Source organism: Canis lupus, chromosome 6, assembly GCF_011100685.1.
Source record: "Canis lupus familiaris isolate Mischka breed German Shepherd chromosome 6, alternate assembly UU_Cfam_GSD_1.0, whole genome shotgun sequence".
NCBI classification, from domain to species: domain Eukaryota; kingdom Metazoa; phylum Chordata; class Mammalia; order Carnivora; family Canidae; genus Canis; species Canis lupus.
In genome coordinates this window covers 63183704-63203439 of record NC_049227.1, presented here as the reverse complement: position 1 = coordinate 63203439, position 19736 = coordinate 63183704, and the positions used below count along the sequence as shown (strand labels likewise).

Below are 19736 nucleotides of genomic sequence, written 5' to 3'. Positions count from 1 at the left end.
ATATAGAAGGTAAAGCAGGGGTCTGAGAGACCCCACTATTGGAAAATTATTTCTGTAAATTAATCTCAGCCCACTTCCAATAATACATTATATACATATTTTTGTGAACTTTAAAAATTAAACATACAAAGCAGCCCCGGGGATCATGACTTCCTCACTCCTTAAAATACCACTATTCTGACTGCTGACAGCATAGTTTTGTCTCCTGTCTAAATGAATGAAATAATAGAATATATATTTCTTGGTGATTGACTTCTTTTGCTCAAATTATGTTTATGACCAGCAGCTCCAGCTATGCAGCAACTGGAGCTCTTATCATCTTTGAGAAGGCAAACATTCCTTCTGCCAGAGTACTAGTAGGTCTATTGCTCATGTAAGAATTAATTAATCTTACACTATTTTTGTTTATAGCTAGAAGGGCAGGATGAAGGTATAGTTGCCCAGAGGCATGTGCAGAATGATGGGAAGTGTGGAGGGAAAAACCATAGAATGGACAGGTTGGTCTGAAGATGGATTTTGCTTAGATAATAGTATTTCTAGGATAAGACTTAATGTTAAATGTCTTTACGTATTTGTTCAAATCAACCTAGCTTCTAGTACCTTGAATGTATCAACAATAAACTGCAGGAATAATATGTCCTCCTTCCTTCCTTCCCTTCATTAAATATACTCTGTATTAAATGTGCTCTGTATTAAATATGTTCTGGGCTTTTCAGCAGAGTCGCTAAAGTCTTCCTAGATTGATGACTTCATTTAAATATACAATGCACACATTATTAAATCTACTACAACCTAGACAGGTATGATGACTATCTCCATAAGATCCCACTTCATTAACCAAGAATCGATTGCAACCCATTACAAAGTGTTTCAAATGCAATAAGGCTTCCAGAAACCCTTAGGCTCTCAGCTTTGCATGAATATGTAAGAAGTAGTTTTCTGGCTCTGAAGGAGGCAAGTATTCAGCAAGCAGTGACAGATGTGAGAAATATTCAAGCTCTCAGTGTGTGGCACAGGAAGGCACAATTCACCTCCACTCTTAAATGCCCTTCCAAGAGATGCCCAAGTGGCCATGGGTTTCTCCACAGAGACATCAAAAGATTTGCAAGGGAACAACAGACATCCGAGACCAAACTCACATCTTTCCTGACAAGTCAGATCCTGGACACCACAGCAAAAAATGGGAAGAGGTGGTGAGTAGTTGGAGAGAGGGGCAGAGAAAGAGGAAGCTCAGCTGAAACAAATCTATGGCAAAATAATTGGGAAAAGCTTTCTAACTGTAAAAGAATGAGTATGGAGTGGGGTAGGCAAATGGGGAGAGGAAAACTAAGGAAATCTGATTCCAGAAGATTGTATTCAAAACATTTTATTTCATCAGATTTCAGTATTTTCATTTATAAAATGGAAAAATTAAAACCTATATGTGTTCACTATGTGCAAATGATCTATATGTCTCTATCCATTTGTCTTCCTGCCTACCTATATCAGTATTATATCCAAATTAGTAGTAGGACTTACCACACTATCAGTTTTATTGACTTTTCTAATATAACAGCCAAAGCTGTTCTCAAATACATAAACAGTTCAGCTCATTAAATGTGAATTTCACTAACCCACCTAGTTCTGACCTGAGAATATGCCTGTTTGGAGATCTCATTATTCTTCCATTCAGTTTGTTCCTCGGCTTTCACTACAAAGTAAGAAAACCTTTTTGGGGCAGCCCCGGTGGCGCAGCGGTTTAGCGCCGCCTGCAGCCCAGGGCGTGATCCTGGAGACCCTGGATGGAGTCCCAGGTCAGGCTCTCTGCATGGAGCCTGCTTCTCCCTCTGCCTGTGTCTCTGCCTCTCTCTCTCTCTCTCTCTCTCTCTCTCTCTGTGTCTCTATGAATAAATAAATAAAATCTTTAAAAAAAAAAAAAAGAAAACCTTTTTGATGCTAGAAACATGGCAGGTGGGCATTTGCCAACTCTACAGGCCCATGGTTTAGGAAGCACATTTGCTGATGGAAAATATGATCTCTAAAGAGTGAATACCTTTGCAGTCAGTGAGGATTATTTATAGCTTCTGACACAGAATGTTTCAAGTATAGAGTGAACATCATTATTAACACTAACTCAAATAAACTCTACAGGAAGGAGGACTATAAAGTCCACACAGAATGCCCTTAAAAGATGTGACCCTAGGGGACCTGACTTGATGAGGAGATGAGAAAGATGAATGGAGAAATGGTGGCAAGTCCAAGGCATACAATGGGACTTGGCTTGGGTTTCTTTTTCCAGGTTATCAGTCGTTCTCTCTTCTGATTGCAGGGTCTTCCCCCTTCATTCTTTTCTTCTTTCTTTCCAAAAGAATAGTGGTCCAACATCTCTAAAGCAGTACAGACCCTTCTGTTCAGAAGTTCAGACTCCTGCTTCATGGAGATAAATTCATCTTCTTCTTCACTTTTAAGTCGCTACCTCTTCAGACTTCACCTGCTCCATATAGCCATATCTCCAGGAGCCCCCAGGAAAACTCTTTATTGGTTGGACTAGCTTGTTCAAATCTCATGTACGTATCTGGCTCAGTCTGTGTCTGTACTGTGTCCCTACCGGGAATCCTTTAAGATCCACATCTAGCCCATTTTTGTCCATGAGGTTCTCACTGAATATCTAGTCCTCAAGGAGCTCTATCCTATCCTAGGAATAGCAGTCAGGGCTACTTCATATAATGTTTTTCTAGTTAACCATACTGTATTCTCTCTTAGTTTGTTATGCATTAATTTCTCCAGACTTTTTAAGTTAGGGACATTTCTGAGTTAGGGACCAAGCTATTTGAGTTAGGGGTCTAGTCTATCCAGAATCGCAGATGGGGCTACTTTTTGTAATTTGTCTACCCAGAGGATGTCCCATCTGCTAATTAACACAAAAGCACAGCAGAGGCCAGCTTCAGCCCTCTCCTTCCCTTATACTCTATTTCAGACATGTGCCAACCAACCCAGCTGCCACGGAGACACCACAGTTAGTCCCTGAGAAGAAAAATAATCCTCCTAGATCCTTTGAGTGATACCATCCATCAAACATTTTCTTTCAAGACCACCACCTTTCATATATGTGGAAAGTTAACACAGCCTTCCAGATGAAGCAGAACAAAAGATATTCTCTAAAGGAAACATAGAAAAAGCCACCAAATTCAAATTCTCAGACAGGTTCAACAATTGTTAAAAGTCCTAGAAATACAGTCAAAGATACAGTATGAGTAAAAGAAGATGGAAAGGCCAGGATTGCTTGCTGAAGAAGCTGCAGGAAATAAAGGGGGAAAAACTCAGCAATTGGTAGGCAATGATTTCTTCTGAGACAAACTGGACCAAGTCTAGCACTAAGGTAGACGAGTAAAGACTTAAAAGGGCAAAAAAATTAATTGTGCGCCTTGGGGCATATAGATTTCCTCTCTTTGGCTGAGAGGAGCTTTTGTCTTTGGTCCTTTAGTAAGTTGTGAGAAAAAGGTAGTAATCCAGCCCACCATTTAGTGTTAGCCTTGTGGCCTGGGATGAGTCATTTGATCTAGTTCTCATCTGCAAAATGGAAATAATACCATCTCTCTCATTTATTCATCATTCATCTGATATTTATTAAGGGCCCCAGCATGGACCAAGCAAAGAGGAGAAAAATGGTGAGCAAAACAGTCATGGTCTTTGCCCTGATGGAGCATTCCGATCATCTTTCAGGGCTCTTATGGACAAGGAAAATGTCTTTGGACTATAAAGTACTATAGCAGTGGAAGGTTTTCTTCATTATCAATGACTTCCACTATTGACCTAGCTCTGTGATTTGGACAAATCATTATTTTTCTGGGCTTTCCAGTTCTCATCTGTGAAATGAGACAAATTCTTGTCCTAAGTATTCCAAATGCAAAGAAGTTAAGGTTTTTATGTACTTTTGAATCATGCCTTTCTAAAAGATTATTATGAACTATTTCAGACACACAAAAGGATAAGAATAATACAACAACCCTTGGTGTACCAACTGTCTTACTTAAGAAAAGCACTACCAGTGGCATGCCCTCCTTTTCCCCAGAGGAAATAACTGTGATGTGTTCAATATTTCTTATTCTGAATCACGGCCTTTCAAGGATACCTGGTGTATGAGTAAGAATAGTTCACCAGTGAAGAGTTCTTCCTACATTTAGGTGTTCTGATTCCCAATGAATGTGAGGTCATGAAGGTGTTTATCGAAGAAAGTTCAAGTACCAGCCTGTTGTCTTCCTGCCAGTCTTGCTTGCTGACCATCCACTAGACAAAATTAGGAAAACCATGTGGCAGGCATTGCGTGCTGCATTTCAAAGGAGCGCAGTTTTGTATTTACCTTTAGAGCCTTCTGGGCAGATTCACTGGATCCAATTGCGATTAGGTTAGGCCCAGCCATGCTGCAGAAACTCTTCAAATGCAAAGCATCAGCCACCGGGACTGTGGAGACCGCATAGTCCTACATGTATGATAGAAATAAGCAGTGTGTCATTGCAGAATAATTCTAAAACTGATTTAAATCTGCCTGAAACAGGGCTATTTCTAGGGAGGTTGCCAGGGGCCCTGAATATCTGGAAGATAAACTGGGACCTGTAGTTTTTGGTATTGCCAGTTAAATAAAGACTACCTTTTTTTGTTTTGTTTTGTTTTAAAGAAAGAGAGTGAGAGTGCACATGCATGGAGCTAGGGAGGGGCAGAGATAGAGGGAGAGAGAGAATCTTAAGCAGGCTCCACACCCAGCATGGAGCAGACACAGAGCCCCATCTCAGGACCCGAGGTGAAATCAAGAGTTGGACACTTAACCGACTGAGCCAGCCAGGCACTCCAATAAAGACTACTTTTAAGAAGAAAATGCAGAGCCTCCTTCCAGATGTGTGATTGTGTCAATAGCTAGCTTTGCTGGTTGATCCATGGAGTGGGCTACTCTGGAAGGATGTCTGAATTTCCTGTGCAAACTAGAGCTTCACATCCTCAAGGCAAAAGAGTTTCTTTACTATATATCCCTTCCTAAGCAGTCTGGTGAGTCAATCTATTAATAATCAATAGAGTAAAGGGACTTTGAGAGGATGTACACACAATATCAAGCCCAGTTTCCAGCACACAGTAGGTACTGAGTACAAGTGATTCTTGATTCCAGTGTGAAAAATCTACATTTCATGTTCGAGTCAGTTGGGTCTCCAGATTTTTTTTAAAAGTCATTCATTGTGCCATGAAACCTGCCAGGTGGCTGTATGATTATACACTGGGAGAAAATAGAAGATGTTCACTATAACTTTGTCTTTTGTGGATATGGTAGCCCAGTGCAGCCTATTTATTGAGAAATTTGAATTTGAAAGCTCTTAAAATTTCTAGCAAATGTACAAATATTAGGAATTATTTTGCAAAGCTGGTGACATCTATGAATATTTATTACTGTATGCCAGGCATAAATTATCCTTTACCTACCTTAAAAGTATCAGCCAAGATTTCAGCACCTCGTTGATTTGTCCTTTTGGAAAGGCCCACAAAAAATTCTCTGCCTATAATAAATGTCATGGAACATAGTGAGTAGATGGCACCAGGGACAGCCCACTATTTCTTTATCTGTAAATAATGACCTTAAAGCATCAAACGATTCTTTCCTACCACAGAAGGCAGCTCTGCTTGTACTCTGACCCCTGCTTTCTTAACACAAATCTGATTTCAAGCTTTATCCTTAGAAATAAACACTTTCAAATTCACAGAGGTAGAAAGTAGAATAGTGGTTGCCAGGGCCTGAGGGGAGTGGGAAGTGAGAAGTCAGTGTTGAATGGGTATGAAGTTTTAGTTTGGGAAGGTGAAAAAGTGCTGGAGATGGATGGTGGTGATGGTTGCAAAATAATGTGAATGTAGTTAATGTCTCTGAACTATACACTTAAAAATAGTTAAATGGTAAATTCTACAATATGTATATTTTAGCACAATAAAAGAATAAATGTTCCACTTAGGAAATAACACGATTAAATACATTCATGTATAATAAAAAATAAAAAATTAAGTAATAGCAATAAGTTAGTAAGGCTTCCCTTTTATTTTATTTTATTTTTTTTAGGCTTCCCTTTTTTTACCCTACAAGAGTAACACTAAACATTTGAGATGAAGTTGGATTCCTTTTCTTCTAATGATGTAAAGGTTGAAGAAACTATCCATGTAAAGAGAGTTTAGCACTGACTAGTCTTTGGGCCTGACCTCTAAAGAGATGTCTTTAAAACTCTTACTTTTTGTTTCAAATTAAAACATCAGAGATGCCTATTTGCAAAGTACTAAATTTCAGGAGGATGGAACTTTCTATTTATTTGGCTTTCTGAAATTCCATAAATTTTCTTCTCAGAAGGCAAAACACCAAATACAAATGGTCTCCCTAGTTAGGGGCAAGCAAACAATTAATTATAATAGGTAGTGATAGGCAATATGTAATTATGAGGACCCTTAACTTCCCTCAATTCTTTGAAAAAGAATTCTACATGTAATGTGAAAAAATATTCAGAGAAATCAGTACAAATCTTGATCCAGAACATTAGGGTAAAGCATAAGAATAGAAACAATGTAGAAAGAATTGCTTGATAGACTTTACAGATGTTACAACTTTAATCCTCATGATGTCCTTATGAAAGAGGTAAAGACATAGGTCAAATGATGTTATGATAAGTTCCAATGGTTTATGCTCTTGGCAGACAGAGCCACTCTTTGATGGCAGACTCACAGGTTTTTTGTTTTTTGTTTGGTAATGGTATGTCTGTGTTGTCTCTTGAGAAAACTCACTACATATAAATTAAAACTTAACTAAGGGAAAGATCTTTTATTTGATAAAAGTATTACCTACTTTATTAAAAAAGCTGAAAATAAAAAAAACAAATCCCTTAATTCTCTCCCTTAATCCTTAATTCTTTCCTTAATATAAAATAGATTTATAAATTAGATTTACATATAATTTTTAGGAAAAACATTTAAAAAATTAAACAAATTTATAATGGTGTGTGTGCACACTATTTCCTTTTTAAAAGACTAAGGTAGCCAAGCACAAAGAAAAGCAAACTGCTTATCTCTTTAAAAAGTAAGTTGGGGGATCCCTGGGTGGCGCAGCGGTTTGGCGCCTGCCTTTGGCCCAGGGCGCGATCCTGGAGACCCGGGATCGAATCCCACATCGGGCTCCCGGTGCATGGAGCCTACTTCTCCCTCGGCCTATATCTCTGCCTCTCTCTCTCTCTCTGTGACTATCATAAATAAATAAAAGTTGAAAAAAAATATTAAAAAAAAAAAAAGTAAGTTGGATTTCTGTTTCTGGTAGAATAGTGGACTACATCCCCTAAATGGGCTTTCTGATGAAAATAATTGAACTTTTAGAACTAAAATGTTAAAAAAAATTTGTTGTTGTTTTGTCTCTTAGGTCATTTCTGTATCAATTTACCCTTTTACCTCATTCTTTTATAGGAGAAGCTAGGTCATTCATCCTATTGATGATCCCGCTGTGTTCTGGATTTGGCTGGTTACTTCCTGTGTATCATCTAACATGAAATTGTTCCTTTATACTTTGTATTTTCAGGAAACTGATAGTTTCATATAGATGCTTAATTAGATTCTTGTTAAAATTTTTTTTTGACAGGACTACTTCAGAGGTGGGGCTGAACTATTGTATCACATCATGTGGCACTTGACTGACAGCCACATTTTCAGTGATACTACGCAATAATCTGTGTATTCAATGGTGAGTAGCCTGATTTCTCCATTATAAAGATCCCCACAAGTTTTCATAGAAACGTTTTAATAGCCTTTGATGATCATTGCAAAGATCCATTATTTTATTAGGAATCTATATTTACTGGCTAGAATTCTCAAAAAAAAAAAAAACTTTCTCAAGTATTTGGCCTACTTGAAATAAAATTCATAAAGGAAAGATAGTTGAATGCCTGAAACTTTCCTTCACTTATTAACTATCAGAGTAGTGAGTAGAGTCCCTAGTAGCTTACAATAATGACTGATATGTTTTAAAATAACATCATTGTACATGAATGAATGAGTCAAAGAGTAAGTCATAATGGAAATTAGAAAACATCTAAAACTAATAATAACAAACATATATCAAAACACAAAGGATTTAGCTAAAGCAATACTTGGAAGCAAAATTACATAGCTTAAACTACTTGCATTTAGATGAGAAAAGGTTCAATATTAAAGAGGCAAAGTTCCAACTTGAAATGTAAGAAAAAAGGACAGAAAAAAAAAAAAGAAATTTGAAGGAAGGAATTAAAGATAGAAACAGGAAGAGGAAAAGAAACCTGTGAGAGAGAGAGAGAGAGGATTGAACAAAGTCCAAAATTGGTTCTTTGGAAAGATTAATAAAATTGACAGATCTCTGGCACAAAAGAAAAAAGAAAAGGCACAAATAAACATTACAAATGAAAAAGGGACATAGGTATAGTGCCATGAAGCTTAAAACAGATATAAAGAAGATAAGAAGTTTATATCCAACATTTTGACAACTTAGATAAAATAGATAAAATATTAGAAGACAACAGAATTCTCAAAAACTGACTCATAAAATCCTCAATTATTCATGCAATCATTAAAGGAATTGAATTGGTTTAAAATCCCTCCACAGAGAAAGTACTTGGCCCACAGAGCCTGTTTATAGGTAAGTTCTATCAAAGTTCAAGGAATGCGCAATTCAAATAGTACTGATTCTTGAGAATAGAAACATAAGAAATATTGCCTAATGTATGTTATAAGGTTAACACAACTCTTTTACCAAAATCAGAGAAGGAAAGCAAGAAAAATTACAGGTCATAGAAATGAAAGTCTTAAGAAAAAAATGAACAAAGTAAATCCAGCACTGTAGTAAAGAGAGAATATATCATGATAGAGTTTGACTTCATCCTAGGGATGCAAAATTGATCAAGTATCAGAAAAATAAATTAGTGCAATTAACCACATCAATAGATTTCAAGAAGAAAATCATATACATTTCACTGGAGCAAAAAGTGTTTATCACCTGAAACTCCATTTCTCGCTGTTTACTTTAGAGAAACTCATATACATTCCCAGGAGACATACAAAGAATGTACAATACTGAAAATAATTGAAAAAACTGGAAAACACTCAAATACACATCAGTAGTAGAATGGATAAATACACTGTGGTATATTCTTAACCATGGAATACCACACAGCAGTGAAGGATGAAAAGCTATAGCTACTACAGCAAGTTAGATCGAAAACAGACAAATCGCAGAATAGTTCATATAGTATGACCCTGATCATATAAAGTTATAAGACAAGTAAAACTAAACAACATATAATTTAGGAATGCATAGATTGAGGTAAAACTCAAAGAAAGATAAGGCAAGATTAATGCAAAATGCAGGACAGTGGTTACCTCAGGCTGAAAGAAGCTAGAGGTTGGCAGTAGGGCTCCTGTGGTCCCGGCAATATTCTATTTCTTTAAGCCAGGTGGCAGGCACCAGGTGCTCATTTTATCATTGGTCTTTAAACTGTACATAGACATTTATAACTATTTTTATTTGCTCCATATTTCACAAGAATAAAAAATAAAAGTAGAGGTAAGTTGACATCTATTTAAGAGAAATAGGATTGAAATAATTTCTGCCAGTAGCTGACACCTGACTCACAAGATTCTCAGTGGAACTGGAGTTGGATAGTTGCTTTCCTTCTGTCCATTTCCTGATAAACTGTTAATGAAGCTCTGAGTTGCAGAAGAAAGAGGACCCAGAACGCATGGAAAGTACTACAGATTTTGTTTTTTACCCAACTCTGCTCAATCTAAAAATTGAGTGGTGATGGCTGGACGATATCATGAATGTGGTTAATGCTCCTTGAATTGTATACTTAAAAATGGTTAAAATGGAAAATTTCATGTTATATGTATTTTATCATGATTAAATCAAAAAGGAAAAAACATGAGAAGTAGGAAGTAGAAGAAGGCAGGACCAGGCATCAGGCACGAATGAGGTGCCACGCAGATAAAGATCTAATATCCGAGGACTATCTCAATTTTGAATAAAATAACTTTCAAGATATTAACTTAAGGTTTAAATATTACCAAAAGAAATTACAGATAGTGTCAAAGGCAAGCCTCAGTTCTTAGGTACCTAATTAGAAGTTGGGGCCAAAACATAAGGGTTGAAAGGCTATGGAAAGATCTCCGACCAAAGGAAGAGATTTCTAGCATAAGCTGTGTCATGACCTGAGAAGGTTTTAGGGAATCTGTTCAGCTCAGCTGTTACGATAACTAAATGGCCGTGAACACAGCTTGGTTTTATTTTTATTTTTTAAATATTGTATTTATTTATTATGAGAGACACAAAGAGAGAGGCAGAGACATAGGCAGAGGGAGAAGCAGACTCCTTGTGGAGAGCCCGATGTGGGACTCCATCCCAGGACCCAAGGATCACTACCTAAGCCAAAGGCAGACGCTCAACCACTGAGCCACCCAGGTGTTCCCACAGTTTGGTTTTAAACCATACTTCAAATATTATCTGTACCTGCTTACAAGAAGTTATTTATTACATGGCTATGTTCCAGTACAAAAGGGTTTTTATTGTAAAGAAGCGTGATTTACACATCTCACTTTTCACAAAAGCCTATTTTCTAAGAGAAACAGGCTGTTGTTCTGTGTTGCAAAAAGAATGAAAGTGCCATCAATGGGAGACACAAAGAATATCTAAAGGGAACTTACTAGGCAGATTCAAAAGAATGCCTGAGTCTGCTTGGACATGGCCAGAGCTGAGAATGCAGCGTAGGCCTCCCTGACCCCTTGGTTCTGCATTCTTAGAGCTCACTGGGTGTGCACACCGTGCCCCAGAGGCAGGGCCCTTGCCTGTGACAATAGTAGCACAGGTTGTGCAGTGCATAACTCCAGCGGGTACTGTTCAGAAGTCTGGGATAAGAGTGGTGTCACCTGGAGATCAGCCACACAGTGGCTTCACCCATAGGTACATGACACTGAGCAAGGAATTAGTTGTCACAGGAAAAATATCTCTCCCCCTCCAAGAACATTTATTATATAAAAATGTAAGGACTACAAAGCATTATATTTATATTAAGATGAAGATGGCTATATTTTCTCTATATACACAAAGGATTCAATATAAAATTCACATAAGCTAAAATATTAGAACTCAAAAAGCTTCATGTTTTCAGTTGGCCACCTGTGTTACATTTCCCCAGTCCCTGGGAACCTGCCCTTGCTGGTAGGGCTACATCTAGGAGACAGGTATTTATAATCTCTGACACTGAGGGAAAAATAAACTCTCACTATAAATTAAAAATGATTATCAATTGTCTTACTTATCAGTATAACTAGAATGAATCTGGGGATCCATTTTAGTACATGACTTTTGCAAAGCAATAATACGATCATAAAGAGCTGGAAAGGTTAAACGCTACAATTACTGTTTCTTTACAAGCAATATTATGCCCTCTATAAAAGCTGATTCTAGTTAGATCCATAATAATATTAGCTGTTTATATTTTGTTGAGTTCTGCTATTACTCATCTGGCATTGAAGGCAAATCAATTTGCATTGAAATTATTTAAATTCATCTTGCTGTCAGGGCAAGAAAATTATTTGTAAATGATGCATCTTGAGTTAAGAATCTTTTAAATGCAAACCAGATATAATAACATACAATGCAAAACCATGCTACCCACAAACTCACATTGTAGAATATAGTAGATGCAATCTACAAAATGATAGGTACCCGCTGATAACATTTTTGTAAAAAAATAAACAAATACAACATGCATACAAAAGTACTAAAAGGACACACACCCAAATGTTGAAATGATTATCTTTGAATAAAAGGTCAGTTTTGTTTAATTTCTTTTGTGCTTTTCAGTATTTTCCAAATTCCCTACAGTTAGCATTTTTACTTTGGTAATTAAAAAAAAAACAACCAACCAACCCTATAGTTAGTTAAACAAGTGAACACAAGCCAGGTATTTAGTTTTGAGTAGGAGAGAGTGAGGATGAAGATACCTGTGAATAAGACGTCTCCACCATCTAAGGTTGCATTTTCATCTTTCATCTCTACTAGATTGAGCTGAAGTTTTTCTAATGCTTCTTTCATCATGTCAACCTGTTGAAAATAAAATGATTCAGATTGATATCCTATCATTTTCTTTTCTTTTTTTTTTTTTTTAAGATTTTATTTATTTACTCATGAGAGACACAGAGAGAGAGAGAGAGAGAGAGAGAGAGAGAGAGAGGCAGAGACCCAGGCAGAGGGAGAAGCAGGCTCCAAGCAGGGAGCCTGACGTGGGACTCGATCCCAGGACTCCAGGATCACGCCCTGGACTGAAGGCGGTGCTAAACTGCTGAGCCACCCAGGGATCCCCAACAAGATCTAATTTTAAACCTTAAGTCAGTCAGTAAGTCAGAACTGCACACACACTGAGTAATATATGGAAGAAATATCAATGACAATAACCTGTAACTCGAAATCTCAGCCCACAGGATAGTCATTGTTTTCTGTTCAAATATTTTCTAAGATGTCACAACATCTAAGGCTTCTCTGTAGGTCTAAACTGCTAATTAAATTTAACCTAGGTCCCTAGAGGTGATTAACAAATACAATAATTGCAGTCAAACCAAAGAATACTTGAAAATTAACTTCAGGGTCTTTTTAAGATTCCAGGGTATAGTCTAAAGCACAGAGATATTCTGGGCTGAATTAGGGAGTACTTCTAGTGAGGCTTATTTTTAATGCAAGAAAACATATAAGGCATGACAAATGCCCTTTGAAATTCACAGTTTAATTCACATCCTTCCAGCAGTTCAACAATTCAAATATTTCTGAAGGTCTGTATAAACTTTGACATGGTGAAGACATACATCCAGAAAATATGAATAGGGGAGAAAGGAAAAACAAGAGATCACATGACACTGAGAAAAGCTGGTAGTTCAACCAAAATACAACATGCCCAGGACACAAGCTGAATTGTCAATGAAGAGTTTAGGAGACAACTACAGCAGAGTAACTTCTGAAGTAATAAAAATATGGAAATATTCTGACAACAAGCCTGACATTCATGCAAAGAAAGAAAAAGAGGATACAAATTAAAATAAATAGATCATCTCATCCTTGTCCTGGAACTCATGTAAAAATTCTACAAACCAGAGTGACTCAGAACAATAAAAACTTATTTCCATGGACAAAATGGTCTTCATGTCGTAATAAATATATCTAGTGTTCTCTTTTACCAGCAGAATAGGTTTTTCTATGTAACAAGAAGGGGAATCATTACTGTAGCATAAAAAAAGAAGCAAAATAACATTTACCATGGCTTTCTGGGCTACTGTGAACCCAAGAAAACACAACCATTTCCTTCTGGCATCTGCCTTTGAGTCTATGGAAAATTCTCTGAGCTTGCAAAGAGATCTTTAGAATGCAGCTACTGTACCTTTTGTCTCTCGCGCGATGCTATTGCTTGTATTGTAATTTAACATTTCAAAGATTACTAGGAATACAGCAATAACATGCATTTTGATCTGAAAAATGTATATGTAATGTTACTTGATTCTTAAGAGTTTAAAGAGAAATTTTATTTGATTCTTAGGTGTTTAAAGAGAACAGAAGTAGGGAGGCTAATAAATACCAGCTTCAGAAACATTGTATTTCTTTAAAAGTCCTGTGTCTTTCAAATTAAAGTCTTAGAGGATAAAATGCTTGTGGTTTCTTAAAAGTTAAAACAGCTGCACCAATATGAAAAAGCTGGCTTTTGCGCAAGGCCCGTACTTTTCTTTTTCTCCTTAAATATTCAGTCACATCTCTATAAACAAAGTCATCAGGATAGGTCCATAACACAAACATTGATGATATCATGTTACTTTCAGAGTTAAGGGTATGGACAAGTTTAAAAATTTGTTAAATGTCAAGTAAATAGTTCTGAGAATTGTAGAACCATATGGCATCAAATCGGCAATGCTAACTCCAGGGAAATTTCTGGAGAAGAAACAAGAGAGGCTGAACCTGGGAGGATGTCCATGGAGAACCACAAACTCTTGGCATATTGGTTCCATGAAGCAGACAAACTCGGTTGCAAACAAGGCCCAGTATTGCCCTCATACACGGGCCCATTGCAAGTCAGTTATTCAGGCAGTTAGAACACTAAATATAACTATAGAAGTGGGAATTTTTACAGGAAAAGATCCAAACCATGAGCCTTCAAAGAAACTGCCCATTCTGCGGTTACATAGCCATGGTTAATGTTGACTTAATTAACTTTCAAGAGGAAAAAAAAAAAAAGGCCAAACAACACACCCACCTTTTACTGAGACACTAACCTTGCATAGTGGAACTCAGCATTACTCAGGGTGGAGAGAAACTGTCAGACAAACAGCATTAATTCTAAAGGTTGAGTTGAATAGGTCAAGTTAGCCCAAAAAATTCAAAATAAAAGGGTAAATTGGAGAAACCACCTTAATTCATTTAGAACCTAATGCCAATACTGTTTTCATGCTATAGAGATTTACAAGACCTTTCTTCCTCCCCTTTTCACTCTGCACTTTGTCTCAATCTTTTACTTTGTACTCCCATTTTTTTTTTGCCCTCTCTTTGCTTCTCCCAGCTTTTGCTACTGATCCCTTCCCTGACCACAGCGGGTTCAAATCACTTCTGTGGCCTCTATCCATCCAACCCACACGTCTTTCTCAAGAGCTGGTACTAATTTTGAGGTCATTATCATTTCCTTTTTTTCTTCCTTCCCTCCCCATCTCCTTTTCCTTCCTTCTTCCCCACCCCTCCCCGGAGTACTATTGTCAAAAAATGTAGAGCTCCTGGAGTTACATACCCTGGGAATGTCTGCATAGTGTAGTGTTACCATCAGGGGCCTGGGATTCAAATCTCAGCTTGGCTACTTATTAGCCAGTAACAGCTGCTTAAACTTTCTGGACCTCAGTTTTCCTATCTTTAAAGTGGGCGGTTGGTTATAATAGTAGCAACTTCCTAGGCTCCTCTTGATGATGAAATACATGTGGAGCCCTTAGCACATTGTTATTGCTCAATACATATTAGTTAGGACTTCTATCATTTTGATGAATAACAGCTTACATGGACCCAATGACAAACACTCGTACTATGAAACTGACCCACAAAAGAAAGCTGTTGCTTTTTCTTACATTTGGACAAATTTCTTATGTTTTACCCCCACGACGGATCCCATCTGCTTTCAAGTGAATTAAAGTTACAATCTTTTCCGCAAAGCCAATGTAAAGTGAAGACACATTTAAATTAAAATCATGCCAGTTTGACTTCCTTCCAGTTCCTGGAATCTGTCAGGCTATGTGGTAGATTTCTTGTATAATCTCTGCTTTAAAATAGCCCCCTGCACGTATGACACAAGGTGGGAAGTGGGCCTATCTGGTAAGATGTCCCGCAGGACTCAAAGGGGCGTCAGCCAAGATGATACGGAATGATTACAGTTCCTAAATATATAATTCATTCTGAAGAATTCCCTCCCTTTTCTTAACATTTTCCGTTCTACTCTCTTCTTAACCCTCATTTTCTGTTCTACTCTCTTCTTAACAACCCTCATTTCTGTTACCTCATTTGTTCTTCACGTTTACATCATCACCCCGTTTTATGTCACACCTTTTGGGTTCTCACTGTGAATGGAAAGAATTGGGGATATGAGTACAGGCTTTACCACTATCAGGTATGTTACTTGGGACAAGTTATACTTTCTGAGCCTCGGTTTCCTAATCTACAAGTTGGATACTGTTTTCCCTCTAACAGGGATCACGTAACAAATAAACTAATATGTAGTGCCCGGCATGCTATACTCAAAACCAGTGGTTGCTGATGTTATTGTTTTGCTCTAAATTAACTCAGTCTTGGTTGGGATTCTGGCTACCATTCAAAAAGAAAAAAAAGACAAAAACATACCACTTGATCCCAACTCTTCTTTTCCTCTTGCAAAATATCCCCCAAACACAAAATGCTACAATAAATATAAAATCTTACACACTTTTATTAGGAAGTTATATTTATGGTAGCCTGCAAGAGCACCGTAATTGGTTCAATATTCTTTATTTAGATGCAAATATTTTTCAGTTGGCCCTGTCCAAAGTTGCCTTTGCTGCCTATTTTCAACAACAACCACTCTGAATGTTTTACATCTTCACTTTGGATGTCGTGAAGGTGCTCACAAGGCCTGATGAACAGTTTTGTGCTGCAGTTCCATTATGTCTGCATCAACCTGCTTGCCAAGCTGCTTTCCTTTAGCTGCTTCAGCTCAGTGGGGTGCCAGATGTTGTGATTACAAATGAGGACCTTGGCATTGGCTTGTCTGTAGCCTATATGCCTCTGTCCCCCACAGATCTGCCATGTGTTGGGAGTTGTGCTATCAACACTATTGCCACTAGGTTTTCAATGCCCATTTCAATGTTCCAAGTTCCTTTATTACTCATATTATATGAGCTTTAAAATTATACTGTCATCCTATTCATATTCTTATCTAGCTCTTAAAAGGTGAACAGCAGCAACATAGCTTTGTTGGTAGTCAAATAGTTTCATTTTCTCAATTTGTTGCTGATTTTGTTTTGCCTTTTATTTTATTTTTTTAAGATATTATTTATTTATTTGAGAGAGAAAGAGAAACAGAGAGCACAAGAAGGGGAGAGGGAGAAGCAGGCTCCTTGACAAGCAGGGAGCCCGAAGCTGGGCTATATCCCAAGATCCTGGGATCATGACCTGAGCCAAAGGCAGACATTTAACAGACTGAGCCACCCAGGTGCCCCTTGTTTTGTCTTTTAACGTTAAGTATGACATGTAGATAATGCTTAGGAAGCCACTCAAGAAGCTGATGTGATGTCTCTATCATGTCAAGGCACAGCTGGCTGGAAACTTGGTGATACATCAAAGTTACACTGTGTTGTCTCTGGTCACACTCAAAAGGCCACATTTCATTTAGTGTGTTCTTTGTTAATCAGTACATCTTTGATCTTTATATATATATATATATATATATATATATATATATATATATATATATAATAAAGCAAAGTAATATGAATAGAATATATAAACCACATCAGGAATATTCACCAATGACAGCCTACATATTAATTACCACCCTTCAACTTTGGGATGCCTGAGGTTTGTTCAGTGGTTTATTCCTTAACTTTCCCACACGTGCTAATTAAATTACTAAATTACTAAAACTAACCAGACCTACCAAAAAAAATCAAGGAGAGGCTTAACATATTAAATGACTCAGTCTTAAAAATTCCTAAATAAGAACATATTGGAATCCTCTGCTATAATTCTAGGACAAAACTCTTAAAAGGAATTTAATTAGCAATGATAATAGCAAACACTTATGTAGTCTTCCTGTGTATCAGATACTCTCAAGAACTCATGTTTAACTAATATAACCCTCATAATCCAGTGAAGCAAGTATAAGCATTATTTCTGTTTTAGAGATGAGTAAGCAGGGGCACAGCAGGTGACTCACTCAAGGTTTTAAACCAGCAGAACTGAGATTTAAACTCAGAGAACTTTACTCTGCAGCTTGTATTCCTATACAAGATAATTTATATATCTCTTATATAGTCAAATGAAAATAAATATTAGAAAAGATTATAAGCATCTATAATACTCTTAAAAACAGATTATGTTCCTTTTATCTATTTGAACAAAAATGTGTACTCAGACATTCTAGAAGAATGGGGGTAAGAGGAAGAGGTTACAAACTGTGGCAATGTGAACTTATGTTTGGTTTCTAAAGGCCCCAAATTTTGTTTTCCTAAGCATGTACAAACTAATGAATTTTGGGAGCCCCTACTGTATCCTTTCAATTTCTAGATCAGATCATGAGGAGTTATTTGGAGAGAACTTTTTAGATTGTCAACAAATATGTTTTAATTACAGTATGATTACAAAAGCACATGGACATGAAGATACACTCCAAGCCATGTCACCATACACATTCCAAACCAATTCAATCAACTGGAAAAGATTCTGAGAATCTACCACATCGGCAAGCATGGAGGAAGAATTCTAAGAGGCCCAAGACTGCCACCACCACCTGATGTAAGTGTCGTGCACAAATCTCTCCCTTTGGGTGGTAAAAGAACATATAAATATGATATCACTCCTGTGATTAGGCATGTTTTATGGCACAGGTAAAGATATTCTACAGATGCAATTAAGTCTCTAGTCAGTTAATCTGAGTTAATCAAAAGAGAGATTATTTCGGGTGGAGCTGACCTAATCAAGTGAGCCCTTAAAAGGGAGTTTACAGGTCAGAGATGGAAGTCAGAGAAATGTTGTCCTACTCGTCTGGATAAAAAAGCAAACAGCCATGTTGGGAACTGCCTACTGAGGGATGCCTACAGAGCAGCCTCTAAGAACTAAGAGCAACTCCGAGTCAACAGCCAGCAAAAACCAGGGAGCTTAATCCTACAACCACAAGGAATTGAATATTCAACCTACAACCTGAGTGAGCTTGGAAAATCTACTTCCAATCTGCAAAATCTGTAAGATACTAAGTAGGTGTTCTTTTAAGTGCTATGTTTATGGTAAACTGTTACACAGCAATAGAAAACTAACACAGAAAGTCCCAAATTTGAACATATTTTATTTTAAACATTTATTTATAAAGGTCTTTGTTCAGAAGCAAAATGTTGAGCTAAATGCTTATTTCCAAGTTGTTTGTTCAGAATGTGGTGCAAAAGTTCTTAAGATATTCCTAAGAAATTCCCAAGAAAACAATGTTTTAAATTAAGAGTTTAAAGTCCCAGATCCAACAACTTCCTTAATCCATTATTTACTGAAATGTTGTGTAATTATATTTTAAAATATGGAAAACACATTGCAGTACTGTTTTTTTAAAGTTATAAATCTAATACATGTTCATAGAAATGAAAATGATAAAAGTAATACAAAAAATGTGCCTTGAGCCATCTCAGTCTTACTCTCAGATTCATTCATTCAGTAAATATCAAGTGTCTGTTCTGAGCTAGATACCATAATAGACAGTGATCAATGGTCATCAAAAAATAGACATGACCCCTGCTACAAAGTGCCCTTAGCATAACAGATATTTAAGATGCAACGGTCAACATTATGATAAGAGCTATGTGGGAAAATAACAATGTGTTTTGAGAAGTAAGAAGGCTACATGCTTCAGGGGTTCAAGGAAGGTTATTCTGAGGCAGTAACATTTAAATTAAGAAATGAAAATATTGGGGAGCCCAGGTGGCTCGGAGGTTTAGCGCCGCCTCAGCCCAGGGTGTGATCCTGGAGACCCGGGATCAAGTCCCCTGTCAGGCTCCCTGCTTGGAGCCTGCTTCTCCCTCTGCCTGTGTCTCTGTCTCTCTCTCTCTCTCTGTGCCTCTCATGAGTAAATAAATAAAATCTTTTAAAAAAAGAAATGAAAATACTAATAATGATTATCTATTCCTGCTGGTGGGTCATCTGGAAGTCTTCCTTAGAAATAAAAGGGTTTCTGGATGATTCTCAGATCATAAACAGTTCCCCTTAATATATGAAAAATTAATTACAGGCTTATTGTACTAGGAAAACAGTCAACAGAACTGGAAACTATTTGTTACATTACATCTTCAAAAGTTATCAGACAGAGTCAAGTAAATGTCATTAATCCTGTGATTATTCTGGGAACTCATGATATTCACGATGGCCAACATGTATGAAAGTTTTATAACTACCTCATTCATTTTTCTTTTATTGAGCTTTAATA

General features: G+C 37.1%; 1 protein-coding gene and 1 long non-coding RNA gene across 4 annotated transcripts in view; one reads left to right on the top strand and one right to left on the bottom strand.

The window, feature by feature from the left end:
- Positions 1-19736, bottom strand: part of DDAH1 (dimethylarginine dimethylaminohydrolase 1) — a 134854-nt gene that overhangs the window by 25392 nt on the left and 89726 nt on the right. For all 3 annotated transcript variants that reach the window (XM_038541499.1, XM_038541498.1, XM_038541500.1), the window contains exons 2-4: positions 12013-12112; positions 5446-5519; positions 4340-4459 (exon numbers count right to left, since the gene is read on the bottom strand). In XM_038541499.1, coding sequence (XP_038397427.1) covers positions 4340-4459; positions 5446-5519; positions 12013-12106 — 288 coding nt within the window. In that variant the 5' untranslated portion in view covers positions 12107-12112. The remainder of the gene's footprint in view (positions 1-4339; positions 4460-5445; positions 5520-12012; positions 12113-19736) is intronic.
- Positions 7608-19736, top strand: part of LOC119872282 — a 29415-nt gene continuing 17286 nt past the window's right edge. The window contains exons 1-2 of the long non-coding RNA XR_005361334.1: positions 7608-7723; positions 17906-18067. This is a non-coding gene — a long non-coding RNA (uncharacterized LOC119872282). The remainder of the gene's footprint in view (positions 7724-17905; positions 18068-19736) is intronic.